The sequence below is a fragment of the Colletotrichum aenigma genome, assembly GCF_013390185.1.
Source record: "Colletotrichum aenigma strain Cg56 chromosome Unknown KSG_Cg56_contig08, whole genome shotgun sequence".
Lineage (NCBI taxonomy): Eukaryota > Fungi > Ascomycota > Sordariomycetes > Glomerellales > Glomerellaceae > Colletotrichum > Colletotrichum aenigma.
The window spans coordinates 4,271,843-4,289,477 of NW_023500914.1; the positions used below are offsets into that span (position 1 = coordinate 4,271,843).

Genomic DNA, 17,635 nt, shown 5'->3' on the forward strand with positions numbered 1-17,635 from the left:
CCAAAGTCCAAGTGTTGAGGCTAGAACTTGGCTTCTCTCGATATAGATTACACGGGGGTTTTATTAGATAGTAGGTGTTCATCGTGGCCCTCGGCACGTTGGAATTTAGCACAGACCGTGATTTTGACCAGTCAAGATAATGCGCCCCGTGAATTACTCCCACTTAATCGAGCAGAAGTTTCTTCCTCACTTTTGTATTAATCATAAAGAAGACGCAAGATTGGAAGATACAGATGGCTTGACGTCAAGTTTTAGTTTCATATGTATGTAGGTAGGGACTGCGTTTGCGTAAAGAAACAGCTGCCTCAACAATCTCCTCTAACCACGGCCAATCCGGCCAGATTCATAACATCAGGAGCGACAGACAAGAACTGAAACCCCTTCGCCATTTTCGTCGCAATGTTCAACAACACAACCAAAACTAAGCCTCCTGAATCGTCTTTGAGTCTTAACCTCGGCAAATGGGAACATTCTCTGCTGCCTTGCCAAAGATCTCCACGGATCCGTCCCACCGGAAGTATCCAGCAGTGTATCGAGGGCACGCAGTGTCCATCTGCTTGAGAGCGTGGTTGATGTCAACAAGATCAAGACTTCCGCTGCTGTTGGGCGCGTTGATGCAGTAGTAGACTTTTACTCCTCTTCGGATGAACCAGATGGCCTTGGGATTGCTGCCAGACCGGAGAGCATAGGCCCCAGTTGGTCCGACCTTGTTCTTCCAAGCCGAGACGGCGGCATCGGTGCCGGCTCGGTCCAGAGCTGAGCCCCAGCAGGAGGTGGATCGTCTACCAAGACGAGAAGTAGGTTCACCACCATCGACGCTGCGCTCGCTGATGGAGTTCTCCCAGTCCGCGGACGGCTCGATGGTGAAGAGCTTGGAGTCGCTGGCACCGAGAGGCTTGGCTTCCATAGTGCCATTCGAAAGCGTGGTTCCTTCGTACCAGCCATCGGGAAGTGCCTGGACAAGGCCAGCAATGGCAAGGGTGAAAGCTTGAAGGGTGTTGGAGAACTTCATGATGAAAAGTTGTCGTAGGGGTCGAAGGATGGTTCAAGGATTTAATTAGGTCTTTTCTCTTGTAGATTCAATTATGGTTAAGGCTCAGGACTGCTGAGTTGACGACTAGAGGGAGAGGGCGCAGTGAGGACGATTGAAGCGACATATGTATACTACCGGTCGCGTGGAAGTTGAAGTCTGTATTGTCAGGCCAACTTACAAGATGTTCTGTCCGTTTAGATAGCTCTCGTCTAGATAACGTAGTGTCACTATTGTAATGTATTACCACCCTAGTCTAACCAGTAGTCATGCTCCAGTGGAAATCCTTCAATCCTTTCGGGCACCGTAGTTGCCCGGGAGTTCAGCCTACTATCGTGATGCGATCAATCGGTCTAAAGCAGGATGCAACGACTATAGATGTTCCTGTCATCGTTGGACAAGAATTCCTCTTGTGTTACAAAATGTGGATGTTGACAGCGTCTTGGGGTTGGAGCCTGCTTGACCTGGATGTCATCGAGACTGAATGCTGATACGCACTTATTGACTTTCTTGCGTGTTTCTACCCCGAATACCTGTAAATCAACTATCTAACCACGACCACGAGCGATTTAGAACGACGGGTAACGAGACCGCGTGAGATCCTTCTGCATCTGTTACTTCTTGCGAGCAGGCCTGGGATCGAAGTTAAAGGGGGTTTGGAGCTCTATGTAAAATGTCATTCTGTGCATGATTGACTGTTCGGAGGCCGTTTCGAGGTTCTCAAGGTACTCAGTGTACTTCCACAGGATTCATTATCAGACTACGGGTTCATAATCTCATATCATGGTTGGCCCAGTACATATGCTAGATCAGATTGATGCAATCTGCGGACACTGCTTGAGCGCTAGCTTCTGATGTAAGAAGCACTGTACACTTGCTCAAGTCAATGTACGTTCCAGTGTAACAGTGTTGTAGAAGCGAATGCGAGTGCGAAGCTGCAATTGAGAGCGACATTGCCTGGTTGTCAAAGGTCAATCCCGATACTCAACATATTGCGGTCCTCTGTGCACTACGGCGAAGCTCCTGATGCAGGATTTCCCGCAGCCAGCCAGGGTGGATGTTTTCTCAGCATGGAGATAGCTGAATCTGGCTCGGAAAACAACTTCAAGACATGAGGAGATTGATCATTGGCCGTATCATCTACCCGTGACACAATGGCAAATGATGAGTAGCATTGTTTCGCCCGATCAAGATGGCAGTACTCTAGTCCTGTTCGGCTGTGTCATTTCGTGCTACAACAAGTACGTGTCCGGCTCGTGCCACAGGTTTTCGGAGGACCCCTTACCAAGGCAGCACCTGCGATTCAAAGGGGCCGTACAGGATCTACAGCATGCTGACATAGTGTGGAGGTGGCAATCAATCCTTCCGGTACAGTCAGGGTGTCGCTACCGTTTTGATGCACTTGCCCTTTGCGTCATGTTCCACCGACAGCGTGGCGAGCACTTGGCTCCATAGTAAGCTTTGGAGCCATGAATCGTATGCAGGTGAAGGAATTATGTTATAGCTATCATCGTGGGTATCCATAAAGCCGATCTTAGAAGACCATTAACAATGAGAAGTTCGTGAAGAAAACCAGCGCCGATCGCCTTTCCCAAAACAAACTCCGCCTTTCCATTAACGTGCGGATCAGTTGTCACTGATCTCTCCAGGAACCACCAAACAAGTGCTGAACGAAGGCATCATCAGGAATGGTTCCGTCATGTGTACTGTCAGAATGCAGTTGTCCCATCCCGAATCCGTCGATAGGAAGAACCAAGACATCGCCGTATAACGTCGGCTTTGTCATATATGATAGGTTTCGAATGTCGGTCAGGCTAGGTTCGATGGTCTGCAGGTGCTCATACACAACGTCTGTCCAAGCCGCAGGTCCAGTAGAGTTCATGACTTCGAAGCTAGTTGGCTTCAGCTGACTTTCCTTAACACCGTGCTGCCGAACCAGATCCTCGACAGATTCAACCACCCTGTTTGTCATCTTCTTAAAGATGGGATGTCCTGGAGCTGCCGCAATAGTCCATTGACAGAACTGAAGTGGATGGGGAATATCTGCCCAAGCGGGACCATCGCGCTGATCAAACTCGATACCGACAATCAGCCGGGTTGCATTTCTCATGTTACGCGGAACCCATGTGTCTACGGGCTTCAAGGCGAGGGTATCGGTATCGGTGTACACCCCGCCCTCGACGTCGAGGAGCAGGTATCGAAGCATATCGGACTTCATGCCGACGTTAGGCATGTTGATGTACGTTTGCAGGATCTTGGATTGGTCTCCGAAGCGGCGCTGGACGAATTCTTTGCCGCCCTTCCCGCCAACTAGGGTACTACACAATGTGAGGTTAGCTTCATCTCTTTGCGGTATAGACAAGAGCTGTTGCCCTCTAGGAATAGAGTTGATGACGTCTGTTATGTTTGGACAAAGAAACGACGTTGCGTTCCCCCAGCTTGGAAGGTGCCAAGGACCACAGAAAGCTCTGCAAGGAAACAAACACCCCCGAAAACCGTAGAGGGAAAGAGCTAGAGATTACTTACTAGGCGTAGTCGGTGTTCATGGCCAACCATGATGCTGTTTCCTTCAGCTTGTCGGGGTTGTTGACAGGGTATTTGTCTTTCCAGTTCTTCGGAAGCATGATCTGCCAGATCTTGGGAGGAATAATATGGCCTGGGCGCGGCTTGACCCAGTCGGATCGTGTTGAGTTGTCAATCCATGTTGTGTGCTCCACGGAGAACATATCGGCGCTGAATGGAAATCGGAGGCCGTTCGGTCCGCTGTTGCCGTACAACCAAAATGTCGAGATGAGGATTAGGATGAGGCCCGTGAGTGCGCATGTTCGGTATCGGAGCCGAGAGATCTGGTGTAGGAACCGCTCCCGCAGTGGCCTGCGGACCGCCAGCTCAGGCTTCTCGCTCATGTACATCGTCATCTTCGAGGCGGCTGACTGGGGAGAAAGAGCAAGCAGGACGACGAACAGGACGGGAAAGAGGCCTTGGGGGCGCTGCCGAGGGGCAGATCAGTACATATTGTATCACGCAAGACAGCGTACGAGTCGAGGCAGCGCCGGCAGAGAACATTTCGCAAGCGGCGAATTGGCAAGACTAGCCGCAAAGGGAGGGATGAGAGACTTCTCACGCCCGTACAGGGCGGGTCATCCCTCGATTGGAAGATCAGTGTGGGCACTTAAGACATCCGTCAGCTCCGCAAGCCAATTTGGGTCCAGAACACGGAAGCTCAGGCACAACATGGAGAGGCTGGCAGGGCGGGATCGCCTTGCACGGGAAGTTCTCCCTCCCTGGGCACCGGAGACATTATTCTGGGACATGACGGATAGGGCAGGCTAGCCTCAATCACCCCATGTGCGTGGGTTCTTCGACCTTTCGTGTTGGCTGGTAGTAGAGTGCACGCTAGGTTGGGGATGGCACGGATGGGTTCATTCGATGGACGGATGACACCGTGTTCCTGGTTCTGCTAAGGCTGTCAGTCGGCATCTATGCCTGTACGCACGTTACAATCCTTGAACTTGGTTTTACTCTAATAATGCTTGTCACTGATCATCCTTGTCTCAACGACACCCATATCGGCAGCCAATCTGCTGGAGCCGAACGAGACATGCATGTTTCTGGATAACACCACAGTAATATCAACCGCAGGGCATCCCATCCCACACGTCCGTCTCATTCTGTTCAATTAAATACGCCTCAAAGCCAATTAAATTGCTCTTTCTGAGCCTGCCCTCCCTCATGCAGTTGATCAAAAGAAAATAAAAGGGTAAGCAGAGACCATGTGCCTACGCCACACATCGCAACACTGCTTGGCACCCGGACGAAGATGATCCGTTGAAGGGGGTACCTTTTCTTACTCTGACATCTGAACCAGTCGCTTGGCGTTTTTTCTTTTCGGCTGCGCCCAGCATTAGTGCCAAAAACTTCTTGTGCTCTTGTCCCTGCATGGGCTAGTGAAGTCCAATACGAGCCCATTTGCCGTGAGCTAGGAAAAAGGAACGGTACCAAAAAATCGGCACTTTGCAACATCTTGAGTGGTCCACCCCGGCACGGAGTTGAGCGTTCTCAAGAGAACCTTATCTGAGTTGCAAAGACCCTGCATCCTGTTCAGACGGGGCATTTTGGGGCGAGGCAAGAATCGCTCTTTTCTCTGTTCAAATCACCGCGAACGGCCTTAAGTGGGGCCGCACTTCGGAGTTCGCGACCCATACTGGGTGGATCCTTGATCGATACGTCAGTCAGCCCTTTACACAGCCGCAATAAAGTTCAGCGTTGAGAACTTTTTCGCCTGGGCATTCAAACTGACTTTGGTGAAAATTAGCAGCTGGTCAACTTCAAACGCAATCCAAGAACTGTAGAGCAGCCAATCATATCTATTATGCTAAGAATAGCCTATTGCGCGCGAGACTGCGGTTTAATGATTACTGTTGCTTTCCGTCAATCATCATTGAAATCATCTGCATTTGCTCAAATGCCATCTGATGCCGCAACATGTCCTCCGTGGAAACTGCAAAGCCCCTTGACCTGAACTCATGAGCAAGAACCGCCGCTGACACTGAATTGCCCCAGGTCTCAAGGAACGACCTGCTACCCTCCCTCATCATGCCGAACTCGCCATCATCCACATCAAGAACCTTCATCCAAACCTCTTTGACAGTATTCTCAGCCCGCGAGTTGATTACAACACCGAGAGTTCGCCTAATTGTGGCGCTCTCACGGATAATTGGCAACAACGGGGACCAGTCGCCTTTATCCAGAGGAACAGGCTGATCGGGAAACTGAGTGATGAGCTTCAAGTACTGTTTAAATGTCGACATCATCACGCCAGCCACGTCTTCGGGCAGACACGCTTTTGCGACAGCCATCATGACTCGCGTCTGGTCCCCGAAAGGCTCTACGTGAACGATCACGTCCGCTCGATCGCCCGGGTCCATGATCTCCGTGAACCTCATTGTCGGAGCAACTCCACCATCTTCATTGCAATTCTGCGGAGTTCCGATGTCTAACCCCTGGAAAACCAGCAGTGACGAAAATCGCGTCCACCGCTTCCAGGCTGTGCACTTCTCAACTATCGTATTCGCCCCGATGTTCTCGTATCGCATAGAGGCTACGTGCTGCGTCTGTAGTTGCTCGACCAGATCTCCGTATGTGATTTTGGGACTATTGCCAGTGGCTGACGTGGTGATTCGTAGGCGTGTGGGGATGTGTGAAGTGCATGAACCCATCACATCCTCTGCGAACTCCACGGAGTGATTGCGGCCCCAGCCTGTCGAGCCGAACACAACATCGTCTCTACCAGTCAGCTCAGAAAGAGTGAGCGCCCAGGCCGTTTTGACAACTGCACCTTTGGTGTTACCGCCGAAGGTGTTGCTGCTTCTGTCGCCAATGCAACAAGACTCAAGCAACTGACTGTCAATCATGCTCACGAGCACACCATCCACAAAGTTCAGACCTGATGGGACGTCATGACTGGAACCCTTCTGAGTGACAAGTTGGGTCATTTCCGCGCCATGAAGAAGTGATGTCCAGTATTCAATGCCTTCGTCCAGCTCGTTTGTCCGAGCATAATGAAGGTATGCTTGATAGCTTCCTTTGAGCTCAGGAAGCTGGCATCCGTTGAGGAGAGACCTCATTTCGCGACTCAAGATTGACACAGAGTGGCCATCGTATTGAGCTGCAGAAATGCGGATGAGCAGACGCTGGATCTTGGTGGCGTCATGGCTGGAGAGTAGTTCAAAGGCTGTCTGAGGACAAGTCATATTCACGAGTCTGTCCCTGAAATCGGCCTCAGTGAGCGTATTGGTGGCATTCTCAATGCTGTCGAGTTTCAGATGAGTTCTCGTTGGAGGACGAAAACACTTCGACACAGCTTGATACAGCGCTCGCTTGTGTGGCACAAAAAAGGTTCGTAGAGTGGAGTCTGACTCTATTAGCTCGCGTTCACACAGTTGAGATAGTGGGTTTCTTCGCAGATGCACTTACGTCTTTCTGTCAATGTTTCACACATGCGATGAACTGCTGTCTCGTCCCGAGGCTCGTCAAAGTCGCATATGAGCCAGTTGATTCCGCGGCGCTCTTCACTAAAAGTAGAGAACGCGACGCAGCTCGCTTGAAGATCCGTGGCCTGGACCATGTCTTCCATTTCGTGTGAGGCAGACGCCTTTCTAGCGCTCTCTTGGATTTCGCCGAGTGTGATTTGGTTTGCAATATTGCTGAATGGCTGATACGAGCTCATTGACTCATTAGTCTCAGCGGACTTGCACAGAAACTCGGCGAGTTGGAACAGTCTTGGGTTTTGAAGGATGTCCTGTGAGTTAGGTATGGTACATTAGTTGACATTCTGCCTTCAATGCGCACGGAAGAGTATCGCCACTGACCGGTACTGAGACACTGAAACCCAGCTTCCTGGCCAGAGATACCAATTTGATGGCTTTAAGGGAATCGCCACCCATGGAAAAGAAATCTGATTGACGACCAATTTCACCTTTGCTCAAGTTGAGTGACCGTGCGAACAGCTGGCAGACGATTGCCTCAAACTCGTTCATCGCAGGCTCATCCTTGACAGATACGGTGACTCCAGAGACCGCAGCCAACCTAAGCTTATCGAGTTGACTGCCAATTTTCTGCAGACGCTTTCGGTCTAGTTTGCCTTGACTAGTGACCGGCATCCTTAGAAGTGGGATGAAAGCTTGGGGAATAGCAATGGCTTTGAGGTCGTTTGCAAGCTTCTTCTTGATGCTTTGGACGTCAATGAGCTCAGACTCACTATCGTTGACAATGTCCAGCGGCGCAGCATCCTTTTGGGTACCTCCTACATCTTTTGCGTAGAATGCGATCAGAACCTTCGAGGCAGTTTCTTCTCCACTGGTCAAATGTACTGCCTCCACCGCGACTGTGCAGTCAACCCCAAGCAGTTGACTAGGCCGCTGATTAACCCCCAACCATCACTCTCCCCGCCCCTTAGGATCAAGGATGTGGAAGAAGCATCTCTGAAGACTAGAACTCACCCGACTTTATACTCAATCTCGCCAAGCTCAATGCGCTGGCCATTTAGCTTGACTTGCGTATCAATACGCCCAAACACCTCGAAAGACTGATCTGGGAGTTGTCGCACAAGGTCTCCTGTCTTGTAAAACCTTTGCATGCTGATGGCGACATTCCCTGGTAACCACTCAGGGCTTTCAATGAACACCTTTGCAGTTTTCTCTGGCTCATTCAGATAGCCCCTGCTCAGCGTTGGTCCTTGAATCAGTAGCTCGCCCTTTGCCCCAATAGGCAGTAGCTGATTGTGGTTCTCTGGGTTGACAACCCACCCCCAACAAGCTCCATCGAGTGCACGTCCAATGTTGTTAGCCCGCGCCGATTGGCGAGTATAGATATTGTAGGAGAATGCGCATGACGCCTCCGAAGGTCCGTAGCCATTGATGACATCCGCTCCAGACCGAGTCCACTTCTCAACGATTTCGGGACTGTTGGCTTCGCCGCATAGAATCACGGTTTTCAGACCAGGTACATCTTCTGGGTCGAGAATCTGTGCGAGAGTGGCTGTGACGCCGAGAAAGTTGGCGCCGAGGTCGTTGATGGCTCCGGCGAGGCGGTTGATGCGATCGAATTCGGTAGGAACGCAGATCGTGCCGCCAGCAATGAGAGTGGTGAGCACATCGAAGTTGGTGGCGTCGAAATTGTATGAGGCGAAGTGAAGCACTCGGGATGAAGGATTGAGTAGAGCAGCCCTTTGTTGTGCGAGGGCGTCCGTGACGTAGGCTCTGTGCTCCGTCATGACGGCCTTTTGGCTGAGGCATTAGCGGGATCTTTGGCAGACGTGATGTTTCATACCTTGGGGGTACCGGTAGATCCTGATGTAAACACCAGATAGGCCAGGTCTGATGGACGAGCGGGAGATGAGAAGCCCTCATCATCTGCTGAGTTCTCCAGGGCCTCAACGAATGCTTGGTCCAGTACTAGCGCCCGGGAGCTAACATTCAGAACGAGGTCCTGATGACGATTACTCGTGATAATGAGCGGAGCGTTCGTAATGGACGAACATTCTCGTAGAAAGTTGATGGGTGTCTCGGCACTGAACCCAACATAGGCACCTCCCGCTTTGAGAATAGCGACGATGGCCAAAACTGCAAAGGAAGACTTCTCGAACAGAATCGGAACAATGTCCCCTCTCTTGATACCACTGTTCATGAGGTGTTTCGCTAACCTGCTGGAGAGTGTCGAGAGCTGAGAATATGTGAAAGTGGGCCCTTCAGTAGCAACCACAGCCTCCTTCCAAGGAGTGTTGTTTGCATGCTCGTCGACATAGTCATGAGCACAACGCTCGACAGCTGGGATGTAGCGAGGGCTCCAGCTTTCAAGTCTTTCGTGGTTCAAGGGGCCGAGTACGTTGACTTCGCCGAGTAATCTGTCGTGAGGCAGGGTTGCGAACTGTCCAATGATCGTAGTGAAAGTCTCAAGAAACGCATGAGTTGACAGAGCAGATACAGAACGAGGGAGACCTAGGGATCGTGAATAGCTGTCAGTCATGATATTTGATTGGGCATCTCCGAGTGCGCGTCGCCAGGGAACTGCGAGCAGTTTGACATACAGTGTAGATCGATGCGGTATTGACCATCAATCACAATATCGGGTAAGATTCCTTGTTCACCAATGTCTGAATCGAGGTCCAAAGTCCCATTCTGAGCAAACAGAACCGTGGTTGGGTCGTCGTGAAGTTCGCCTCCTGGTGTGGAACTGTGAGGAGAGTGCTCGGAATCTGTGCCCGAGCAAATCTTTGTGTAACGTAAAGCTGTGCACGCTTCCAAGATCGTCATTCCTGAGTTAAACTCTATTACAATCTTGTCCTTCTTGCCATCTCTAATTACACTCGTTGTGACAAGTGAAGCGGCATTGTAGATGGCGATAGTGTAAGACAATGCGGTAATGAAGAATGTTTCTTGGCTAAGATTGTGCCTGGCGCAAAAGCTGAGAACGTCGTTGACAACGCCATCAGGCAGGGACGTCTTCACAAAGTCCGATGCCATGATACCCTTGGCAGAAGGTCAAGTTGCGAGGGTGAAAGCAGTACCAACAAACTCAGGAACGAAGCCTAATCCAAGCCCAATCTAAATAAGACGACTCTTCTCTGTATTAATGGCAGAAGATCTGACTCTCCCCGAACGCCCCGTCTGGATTGCTCCGTGGTTTCGGCCTCTCAGTCCTCCAATAGGGCGCTCTCGCGCATCGACTTTCGTGGACCCAGTGCTCAAAAGGGAAGAACGAATTTTCGAGATGTGCTTGCGAGTCAGGGCTATCACGTCTCTTGGAGCAATATAATTCGATTCGGCATCTTCCCCACGCTGAAGACTCGTGCCGTCTGGGGTCAATGTCCACCGCTAGTCAGGTCTGACTCGGGCTACTGGTTTGGAGCTCCATCTACACGATCGAAAATGGACAAGGCCAGATAGTGGGATCTGGGAACGTCTCCAAGATGGGGTACGAACGACAGGAGATGCAATCAAGCTTTGCCAAGCGATCTGGCAAACAAGGATCCTTGAGAGTGGCCCCAGTTCAGCAAATTAGCAGTGGGACTGGTCTGGCCCAGACTGCCGAGGGTTACAGCGAAGGACTTCAAGCTATCGTGGATCAGCTGGACACTGGCAGAGGTATTACACAGACTACGTACTAAGGGTTGGATTCGACGCGAACGGGAAGGCTTGGATGCAGGGGCGGGATCTGGATTGACATACTGATTGAAGCAGATCTGGTCGTGCAGTTTCTGCGACACCGGAATCCACGGAACCCGCGACAGTTACACCCCGAGATAATTCAGTCTACATTTCCAATGACTATACCCACAACCATGAATGCAATGAAAAGTCTTCCTACTAAAATGGGTGGTGTGAAGGCTGCCGGTTTCGATGAAGAGCTCCCGCCAAAAGTCCAACTGGTCTGGTTCTACTTGGTAGGCTCTATCTTTGTCACTATTTTATATGTTTTGAAACCTCAGTTCTGGGTTGAATATCACTTTTTCAGGCTGTTTTTCTCGAGGCTCAGGAAAGCTTTTGCTTTTTTCTTTTTATTTCTAATTTGATTTTGAAAAAAAGGTGCTTAATAATTGTCTACGTTGTCATTTACATTTGCCGCTGCTTCCTCACGAAGTATCAAATGTGGTTGAAATGTGCCTTTCGATCCAATGATTTCTATCCTATTTGAATACTCATCCCCTGAAATGTCTCGTGGTAGTGGGTGCATACTGGCCTACGACCGCAGCGAGTCACATGTGGCTATGCAAACTTGGCTTCGTACGGCGCAGTCAAGCCAATGAAGTCAGCCCTGGTGTGCAGCGCAGCCTGATCTTGGCTGACTGCGCACATAGATAAGTGGGAAACCCCTCTTCTGAGAAACCCCGCGGCGCGTGTTCTGCCAAGTCATCATTTCACTCCTTCGCCTCCACGATTTATCTCTCATCGACAATATGCGCAGAAAGCATGTAGCCGCGGCGCGGAACATCGCCTATCGGCACAGACGTGGCAGTCCACGACAGGGTGCTGTGAAGACCGTTACCAAGATTTCTGACAACTCTCTTTCGGGGACTCAGATCCGTCTTTTGCGCATCAAGCCTGGCGGGGCCAGGGTAAAGTGCCAGCTTCGCACCGTCGACAATATGCGCAGGAGGCATGCAGCCGCGGCGCGGAACACCGCCTATCGGCACAGACGTCGCAGTCCACGACAGGGTGCCGTGAAGACCGTTGCCAAGATGTCTTACAACTCTCTTTCGGGGACTCAGATCCGTCTTTTGCGCATCAAGCCTGGCGGGGGCAGGGTAAAGTGCCAGCTTCGCACCGTCTATCTCAGCGAAGACCCACGATACCATGCACTGTCATACGTGTGGGGTGACTCAAAAGACATGCGATTGATAAAAGTCAACGGAACTTTACTTCCGGTCACAGTTAATCTTTATGACGCATTGATCGCCTTCCGAGGCATGCCCTCCGATAATATCCTCTCGCCACCTTTCCTCATTTGGGTTGATGCCATTTGTATCAATCAGCACGACGAGAAGGAGAAGAACCGACAGATTCCACGTATAGGACAAATCTATGCTGCAGCGGAGCGGGTCATTATCTGGTTGTCTTCCTGCGACATGTGGTGGCCTGATGAAACCGATTTACATACGGGATTCTTTCACTATCAGCCACACAAGAGGCCATCCTGGCCTGACTTGGGCAAAAGTGAAGTCACCACCGCCGAAGATGCAAGAGCGGAATTTGATTATTTATTCAAAATATTTCAATGGCATCCTTGGTTTACTCGAATCTGGACTGTACAGGAGGCTGTGCTCACAAAGAGATCCCCCATCTTTGCCCACGCCTTTGATGGATTCGTCTGCACTGCGACACTTGACTGGATCAATGGACTCGCGAGAGAAATGAAGCACTCTGGTGAAGGGCTTTCATGGGATGACTTAGTGAAAATGAGATCATGGGCGCAGAAATCGCATTTGTCCCGGGACCTGAAGGATGAAAATGCTGGTTCAATGCTTATGATGCTTTTGAACCTTACCAGCATGAAAACGTCTTCCATTCTGCAAGACCGTATCTACGGGCTCTACGGTTTACTGCAAGTTTTGAATACTCGGTTTCCTGAATTGCGGCTCCCTCTTGTGGATTACAGCCGCCCCTCTGGACAGGTTTTCACCGATATCACCAAACTCATTATTCAATACACCGGCGACTATACCTTCATACAAGGCGCGTCCTGTGGGCACCGAGTGCCCGAAGCCCCTACCTGGGTGCCAGACTTCTACTTTTCCTCTTCTCGATCCCGAATCGGCCCGTTCTCGGATCAAACACCGGAGCTTTCAGACGATGGTAAGGTGCTCATCGTCACTGCGAATATAATCGACTTCTGTGAGACTATTTTTCCTGCCAAGGCGTACAAATACATTGCTGCATTTGAGGACATAAAATTGGCAGTCATCGAACGCATCAAAGAAATCGAAGACATGATCATTAGACCATTGTCGTCTCGTCGTTCTGTGGACTCTGAATACCTTTGGTCAGCCGTGTTGGCGAATGTCGACTTCAAAACTCTTGTCAAGGTCCGCGAGGCTGAGTTTGATGGCGCAGGGTGGCTAAACAATGAGCGAGTAAGGGACTTGTACGGAACACTCACGCAATGTCTTTTCTTTTCCACCAAAGAGGGCTATATTGGGAGATGTAGTGACAACGAACCATGCCAATCTGGTGACGTCATATGTGTCACGTCGGCGAAAAGACCGTTCATTATTCGCAAGCGAAATGCCAGCGATCAGTACGAAGTCATTGGGTCAATGACTTGGCATGAACATGGGTTCACAAACCTTGACGGGGGGGCTTTCGATCGTATCCAGCTGATATAGAACGGACCTAATCGCAAGTAATGCGCTGAAAAGCTGATTCTCTTGCTGCCTGGAGCAGCCGGTCGCTCATATGGCCGTCTGCTTGACATCACTGACCCTCACCAGCAAAGCTCAAGCGAAGACCCCGTGTGCTGTAGTCTAGAGCAGTCGGTGGTATATGAAAGACATCTCACCAGCGTTGTAAATAAGAGGTTGCTCTAAATTCATGAGATTGACGCACGTGGTTCTCGGCATCTGTCATTGGTGGGGTCTACAGACGAACCGGGCCGCGCTACGGCGCGGGGAACGCGGCCCAAACGTCGTCCGAACACCACCTCCCCGGCCCGTCCGGAACACTCACACTCAACCTGCCGCGGGCAATCAACGACACTTCATCTCTCAAATTCGTCAAATACACCAGTCTAAAGCCACTTGAGCCCTCCCTCAACACCTCCTAGCTTGCACGTCCTCAGAACAGTCACGCCATCACTCCACCTCACAACTTGTCATGAACCTCACCCCCCTCCTAGCCCTCACCCTCCTCCTCCCCGTACAATCCACATCCCACACCCTCACCATGCCCAACATCACCCGTCCCTCCCCATCCCTCCCCCTCGCCCCCTCCCCGCTCCCCGCCCGGATCCCCGAAGACGACAAACACATCATCGCCGCCCTCAAAACCCTCTCGCGCTCCAACCTATCCCGCCTCAAGCTCATCAGAAAGATACCCCTGGAAGGCCCCCTCTGGGAACCAGAAGGCATCGTCCGCCTCGCGTCCCCCACGGCCACCGACGACGAAGAACGCTTCTGGGTCTCGGCGGGGGAGTACACCGCCCCGACCTCCAAATACCCCGACGGCGAGTGGCGCGACGGGACAGACCGCACCCCCGGCGCTGGCTTCGCGCATTTTGTCATATTCGACGGGCGGGGGAAGAGATTGGGCGATTGGGTCGTCACCAAAGAGGGCGACATCGAGGTACCCCCTCCCCCGCCAGGTCACGCTGAAGGGGCACTGACGCGTATAGTACCACAACGGCGGAATAGACTACGACGGCACCCACATCTGGGCCACGCTCTCGCAGTACCGCCCCAACTCCACCGGCACCGTAGTCCGAATCGACCCCGCCAAGCTGGAGCTGGAAAGGATGTTCGCGGTGGGAGACCACCAGGGCGGCATCGTGCACAACGGCGTCGGCACCCTCACGACCCTAAACTGGGGCGGTCGCAAGGCTTCGACATGGGACTTATCATCCTCAGCGGAAAACGTGGCGTACCAGCAGCAGGAGGACAGACAACACCCCCTCGTCACCCCAACCGCCGCCGCCGCCCATCTCTCAAAGGAGATCATCAATCCGTCGTACTGGATCGACTACCAGGACTGCAGGTACCTGGGGGACCACGGGAAACACGAGGTGATGCTCTGCTCGGGCATCGCGACGCTGGCGGGCGGCATCGAGGTCGGCGGGCTGGCCATCGTGGACACGGAGACCATGGTGCCTCTATGGGAGGTGCCGTTCATGGAGAGGACGGAAGCGCAGGGGGTTTTGATGACCAAGAACCCGATGGACGTAGCTCTTGTCAACGGCCGGGTGAGGTTGTACTTTGCGCCGGAGGAGGGGGAGAGTGTGTTGTACGTGTATGAGCTGCAGTGAAATGATTACGGCACGTGGGGATGTACAATGGCACGAGACAAAATCTTAATGATGAAACTAATCTATTTGGTCGGTAAAATACTAACGACACACTGGAAGCCATCCGAACCATTACCGGAAGGTGACTATTTACGGTATCACACATCATACATGCTGCCCTGGCGTTCAATCCAGGCATGCTTTAACCCTAACTCCATGATTACTCCGTCATGTACATCGCTGCGTATTGCCAAGCAGCGAACGAGAGGCAGGCCCGCTTGTCTCGTCCAACCCATAAATCAAAACTTCGTGACTGGCTTTTCGTCTAAACGGTCTTGCCGCCGCAGTCGGGGATGATGACACCCGGCTTGAGGTTGCGGTCGACATCCATGAGACCCCACTGGTCTTCCCACTCCTTGTTCTTCTCGTTGAACTTGATCTTCCATGGCTCGTCAAAGGCGGAGAACCAGAAGTAGTTGGTGCCGTTAGTCAAAGCAGGACACACCCACTTGTCAAGCAACTCGTTCATCTCATCGACGCCGGCGACTGACGCGTCAGGGCAGCCCGTAGCCTGGCCATTGCCGCAGTTAGTGCCGCCCTTACTAGGCCAGCCGACCTCGGCGATGACGTTCTTCTTCGTGTCGGATTTGAAGAAGCCGCTAGCCTGATTCTCCCAGAAGGCATACGTCCACATGGCGGCGTCCTTGGCATTCACTCCGGCGAAAAAGGGATGAATGTTGGCCATAATATAGTCGCTCTTGGATGCCAACGATGATGTCCAATCGTCACCAAGGTCAGATGTGGCAACCGGCAGGCTCAAGCTCTTGGCGGTCAAGTTGGTCCGCACTTCACTTAGCAGAGTTCCCAAGGCTGATTCCGTCATTTCCTTTCTGAACAGAATCTCGTTGGCGACAATGACACCCTCGAAATGCTTGTCACCGTACTCGTCGAGAATGTCCCACATTTGCGACAGTTGGCGGGCGTTGGTCGTGTCGTTTCCATCCTGCCATACACCCATCCAGATCTTGATCGTGTCCTCCATCTTCAACTGCTTGATCGAGTGGATGAGCATCTGGGTCTGGTTGCAATCGGTTCCGTACAGGCGAATCGTGTTGGTCAACTGGCTGAGGACTGCGACGTCGCGTGTGACGTTGTTCTGCGAAGGGGGGTTGTGGAGGCAATCCGGGTACTGGGTGTTAATCGGGGTGTAGTCCATGCCGGGAAAGACCTTGTGCAAGTTCTTGTTGTTCATAAGAGCCTGGATCTCTTTGCTGCTGATGCTCAGGTCGCCGTTGGAGTTGGTGTCGTCGGATGCCGACTGCCCGTTACTGCTGCTGTCGCTGTTCCGATTGTTCCTGGACAGTAGCCAACCAGCGGTGCCGCCGGCAATGGCACCAGCAATGACGAGAATGACCACGATGATGATACACCACTTCCACCTCTTCCTGTGACTGTTGTTTGACTTGACCCACTCCGATTGCGGCTTCTCGCCGCCAAGGTTATTGTTACTGCCCATCGGAGAGCCTTTGACGGGGTCATAGTACCCGTTGGCATTTCCTGTCCTGCCGGCACCAGCCATGAGAGCGGTTGCAGCACCTGCACCGGCGCCTGCCGCTGCAGCCGCTCCCGCCCGGCTGTTGCCTGTGCGTTCGCTGTTGTTCGAAAGGCTGAGCATTGAGTTGCGTCCGCTGCGGCTACGGCCGTATTCCAAGCCGTCGTCACCGTCGTCTGCTATTGAGTTGGGGTCAACAACGCCGAGGTGGTCTGCGTTCCTCTGGTAGTAAGGATGGTCGTTGTAGTAGTCGTAGCCGTAGGGTGTTGATGACGGCGATAATCTTGAGGGTGATGCTCCGGAAGCGCCAAGGGCAGTCAGGCTGGAGTGAGATGTGCGGTCGCTGTGGGCGTACGGGCGAGGAGCGTTGCTCATTTCATAGGCGTCGCCGCGTGGTTGGTTATAAGCTGACGGAGGAGCGTTGGGGTACTGGCCTCGTGGAGGCTGTGCTTGCCCGACATTTCGTATAGCATCCGCGCCGCTTTCCCTCGCATTACGCTCGGCGACGCTGTAAGCAATACCCGACATACCCCCTGACGCGTTCTCGCTGAAGTTGTCGGCGCCAGGAGTGACATTTGGGTTAAGATTACTCTGTTGGGCGGGTGCCCAGTCGCGGTGGTTTGGAACCTGTGGTGAAGCCATGTGGGCACCAGCAGCTGCACCTCCGACAGCTCCTACGGCGGCCTGGGGGACACCTTGGCGATCGTTTCTGCGCCCCTCTCTCACTCGACCAAAGTTGGAATCTGGGTGGCCGGCTGGGTGCTGTTGTGCCCTCAAGTCCTGTTGCGACTGGTAGTTCGGGGGCGGGCCGTTATAGTACTGTTGCTGCTGGTCGTGGTACTGTTCCGGGGGGTAAGGAGAGCGCGGATGAGGCCGGTAGGAATTATCGAGAGGCTCGCGCTCGGCGCTGCCGTCGTCGTAGTCGTATCGAGGCATGTTTCAGTGAGTAAAGGAAAGATGGCAAACGTCCCGCAACCCTCGTGGGTTGGAAGCCAAGCGTCGTCTCCGGATGGAGTTGGTGGACGGAAGCGGAGCGGATTCGACGTTGAAAAGATGGGTTG

At 52.4% G+C, this 17,635-nt stretch overlaps 5 protein-coding genes across 5 annotated transcripts; 1 reads left to right on the top strand and 4 right to left on the bottom strand.

Moving 5' to 3' along the window:
- Window positions 1-448: 448 nt before the first annotated feature.
- CGCA056_v012639 (uncharacterized protein) lies at window positions 449-1,012 on the bottom strand (the record flags this gene model as incomplete). The annotated part of the gene is made up of 1 exon (XM_037327883.1): window positions 449-1,012. One exon carries the CDS (start codon window positions 1,010-1,012, stop codon window positions 449-451), a length of 564 nt encoding a protein of 187 aa, XP_037174312.1.
- A 1,651-nt stretch (window positions 1,013-2,663) lies between these two features.
- och1-0-1 (Initiation-specific alpha-1,6-mannosyltransferase) lies at window positions 2,664-3,948 on the bottom strand (the record flags this gene model as incomplete). The annotated part of the gene is made up of 2 exons (XM_037327884.1): window positions 2,664-3,348; window positions 3,557-3,948. 2 exons carry the CDS (start codon window positions 3,946-3,948, stop codon window positions 2,664-2,666), a joined length of 1,077 nt encoding a protein of 358 aa, XP_037173648.1.
- Window positions 3,949-5,445: 1,497 nt separating this feature from the next.
- easA (Nonribosomal peptide synthetase easA) lies at window positions 5,446-10,053 on the bottom strand (the record flags this gene model as incomplete). Its single annotated transcript, XM_037327885.1, has 6 exons — window positions 5,446-6,944; window positions 7,007-7,331; window positions 7,402-7,888; window positions 8,032-8,810; window positions 8,861-9,528; window positions 9,618-10,053. The coding sequence occupies 6 exons, from the start codon at window positions 10,051-10,053 to the stop codon at window positions 5,446-5,448; spliced, it is 4,194 nt and encodes a 1,397-aa protein (XP_037174552.1).
- Window positions 10,054-11,486: 1,433 nt separating this feature from the next.
- On the top strand, window positions 11,487-13,412 carry het-6-4 (Heterokaryon incompatibility protein 6, OR allele; the record flags this gene model as incomplete). The annotated part of the gene is made up of 1 exon (XM_037327886.1): window positions 11,487-13,412. The coding sequence occupies one exon, from the start codon at window positions 11,487-11,489 to the stop codon at window positions 13,410-13,412; it is 1,926 nt and encodes a 641-aa protein (XP_037174010.1).
- Window positions 13,413-15,347: 1,935 nt separating this feature from the next.
- Window positions 15,348-17,510, bottom strand: btgC (putative glucan endo-1,3-beta-glucosidase btgC; the record flags this gene model as incomplete). Its single annotated transcript, XM_037327887.1, has 1 exon — window positions 15,348-17,510. The coding sequence occupies one exon, from the start codon at window positions 17,508-17,510 to the stop codon at window positions 15,348-15,350; it is 2,163 nt and encodes a 720-aa protein (XP_037174551.1).
- Window positions 17,511-17,635: the final 125 nt, after the last annotated feature.